Source organism: Echinops telfairi, unplaced genomic scaffold (genome assembly GCF_000313985.2).
Source record: "Echinops telfairi isolate 266 unplaced genomic scaffold, ASM31398v2 ScPeMD7_7469;HRSCAF=8507_0, whole genome shotgun sequence".
NCBI classification, from domain to species: domain Eukaryota; kingdom Metazoa; phylum Chordata; class Mammalia; order Afrosoricida; family Tenrecidae; genus Echinops; species Echinops telfairi.
Window position 1 is genome coordinate 44,295,251 of NW_022111372.1, and position 3,388 is coordinate 44,298,638.

The following is a 3,388-nucleotide window of genomic DNA, read 5'->3' on the forward strand; positions in this document are numbered from 1 at the left end:
AACTTATTTGAGTATAATTATTTGTCTGAAAACATCCTTTGTCTTTTATGTTGTTAGTTTCAGGAAAAGACCTCCAGTACCCCGACTCACATCCTGATAGAGTGACGGGTTCAGTGGGTGGGTACCATAGCTTAAGGACATCCTAGCAGACTTCACACTCTAACTCCATGGTTCACTTACACTCTGGTAATGGGCAAGTAAATTAGCCTAGGTTTTATCACCTATCGTCCTCTATATGAAGAACATGATACTTTACTTGCTTTTACAGACAATTTTGAATATCAATCTAGATGCAGTGATATGTTGAGAGCATTTTTTAACTTAATGATATCTGAATTTTCATTCTTACCCAAAATGTTATTCTTACCTATACCAAGGTGACAACCTACATGTCACGTCTAAGAGAAAAAAAGAAACAACATTTTGGTTGAGGTAGAGGTTTGGAGTACACATCAGGAAAAATATCCTGAACAAAAGAACATGAACACAATTTTAAACTGCTATGCAAAAAAAAAAACAGATGAAATACTGGTAGAGATATTTTGGGATATTTAAAAAAGATTATTAATTTAATAACTCAAATTGTGAATCTTTAAATTATTGTTTATTCTGGAAAAGCACGTATATGCCCATTCCTATCCTAGAATATTAAGTTGTCTTATGCTGTACTCTTATTTCTCCAAAGAGATTTTTTGCTTCAACATTCTTAAATTAGGTTTTTTATAATATTCTATAAAATATTTTAAAACATAACATTATCAAAACCTTGAGGAAATAGTAATTGTTACTATAAATTATTGTCACTGATCTTAAAATAAATTGTTAAAATAGATATGATTAGTTATATTATAATAGTTATAATTTTATCATATATAATTACTAAAATTAATATAATTCATAATTTTGTAAGTCAGTTGTCATCTAGCTAGCTCCAACTTAAAATAATCTTATATCTCATAGAGCAAAGCAACACTTGATTCTTCGTCATCTTCCTGAGCCTCTAACATAAGAGGCTCAGCTCCTAGCACTCGATTGAATAATATCTTACTGTGATCCATAAAGTTTTCCTTTGCTAATTTTCAGAAGTAATTTGACAGGCCTTTCTAACAACTCTGCCTGAGTCTGGAAATTTCACTGAAAGCTGTACACCATCGGTGCCACTGTTGGTACTTTGAATAATGGAGGTACAGCTTTCTCCATGATAGCAAAATGCAAATCACTATGGCATGACAGATGGTGATGGACAGATTATAACCGATCTTAATTGTACCCTTCTTTGTACAAAAAGTAACCAAATAATGATAATAATTAATGTGACTATATGGATCTTTTCTAAATCATACCTCTAAAAATTATACAAAATTGTTAAACCTAAATGGTCCAGCTCCAGAATGCTTCTCTTAAGCACTGTTTTTTTCTCATTTACAGGTGAAAATACATATTATTATCTCATTTAGGTATAATGTCAAATAGCTATTCAAATTTGAATACACTTATAGAATAATATACTACTTTTTTTCAAGTTATTCATCTTTTGTAAAGGTAACCCGAACCACACAAAAAGATTATCCTAACATCATTCCAATATGATAAAGAGGTATATTCTAATAGTCAAAGGTTGCCATCATGTGTAGTGAATTAATTTCTCTCCTATTTATCTTAAAGGAGTTCTGGGGGCTTAGTGGGTTATCCATTGGGTTGCTGAACTCAAGGCCAGTGGTTCTAACACACCAGCAGGAGAAAGATGAGTTGATCGACTCTCCAAAAGACTTATATAGCCTTGGAAACCAACAGCGGCAGTTTGACTCTATCCTGTAGGGTGCTGTGAGTCAAAATCAACAGAATGGAAGTAAGGTATGTATCTGAAATGATACGATTCATGTAGTCGCAGCATTAATAGACTTGAGAAAATAGCCACTCAAATATTTTCCTATATTTTGTGGCTCATATGACCTAATGCATAGTTTCTTCCAATTTTCTTTTAGATTATGTGCCAAAGGTGACAATTCCTCATTTCATGTCTTCATAGTTTTGAAATATTCATAAAAAGAAGTGGACAATCAGTCTACATACAAAAACCTTGCTTTATTATTATAATATACATAAACACTTAATTTTCAAATTATGTAGCCACACAAAAATCATTTATAATATCATAATTATAGTCTCACTAGGTCTTTCTTTTTGTCAATCCTCAGAAAGAGGAGAATCATGGTCAATCTGACTTTATCGGTGAATGAGTTCGTCCTCATGGGATTTTCAGATATCAGGGATTGTCAAATCTTCAACACAATGCTGTTCTTGCTCATCTATCTAGTAGCTCTGCTGGGCAACCTCACCATCATTATTCTTACCACCTCAGACCAGCACCTCAACAGTCCCATGTACTTCTTTCTGAAGACCTTGTCATTGCTGGACCTCTGCTTCATCTCAGTCACACTTCCCAAGGCCATCTTTCATTCTTTGACCCAAAATGGTACCATTTCCTTTCTGGGGTGTGCCACACAGGTCTTTTTGGTTGTTCTGTTTGCTTGTGCTGAGATGGCCTTGCTCACAGTCATGTCTTATGATCGATATGTGGCCATTTGCCATCCGCTACATTATCAAATAGTCATGAAAAAGGAGGCTTGTGAGAAAATGGTGGTTGCTTCATGGTTGAGTGGGGTTTTTTCTGGGTTCTTGAATACATCGGTGACTTTCTCATTATCATTTTGTGGGTCAAATTTTGTCCATCAGTTCTTCTGTGAGATCCCATCTTTACTCAAACTCTCCTGCTCAGAGAAGTATCTTGCTGAGATTGGGGCCATAATTGTCACAACATCCTTAGGATTTGTGTGTTTTATTTCCATTATGGTTTCTTACATTCACATCTTCTCCACAGTTCTAAGAATTTCATCAGTGGAAAGCAGGTCAAAAGCCTTTTCGACCTGCATCCCTCACCTTGTAGTCGTTACTCTTTTCACAACTACAGGTTCTATAGCCTACCTGAAGCCAGTGTCAGAGGTCCCTTCAGTTTGGGATCTGCTGGTGTCTGTCTTCTACACCGTTGTGCCGCCCACCCTAAACCCCATCATCTACAGCCTGAAGAACAAGGACATGCAAACTGCCTTCTGGAAAATATTGAGGAAGATGATCATGTTACGATAATAACAACCACAAAGATGATGCACACATTTCATCACATATAGAATCCTCAATTTCCCTATTATTCTTTTTTTTTTTTTAACATTTTATTAGGGCCTCATACAACTGTTATCCCAATCCATACACACATCAATTGTGTAAAGCGCATTTGTACATCATTTCTCAAAACATTTTCTCTCCGCTGAAACCCCCGACATTAGGTCCTCATTTTTCCCCTCCCTCCCCGCTCCCCCCTCCCGCATGA

The 3,388-nt window shown here is 35.6% G+C and overlaps 1 protein-coding gene across 1 annotated transcript; it reads left to right on the forward strand.

The window, feature by feature from the left end:
- The first annotated feature begins 2,181 nt into the window (after positions 1 to 2,181).
- LOC101639355 (olfactory receptor 14A16-like) lies at positions 2,182 to 3,147 on the forward strand. The gene has a single exon (XM_004697223.2). It carries the CDS (start codon positions 2,212 to 2,214, stop codon positions 3,145 to 3,147), a length of 936 nt encoding a protein of 311 aa, XP_004697280.1. The 5' UTR covers positions 2,182 to 2,211.
- Positions 3,148 to 3,388: the final 241 nt, after the last annotated feature.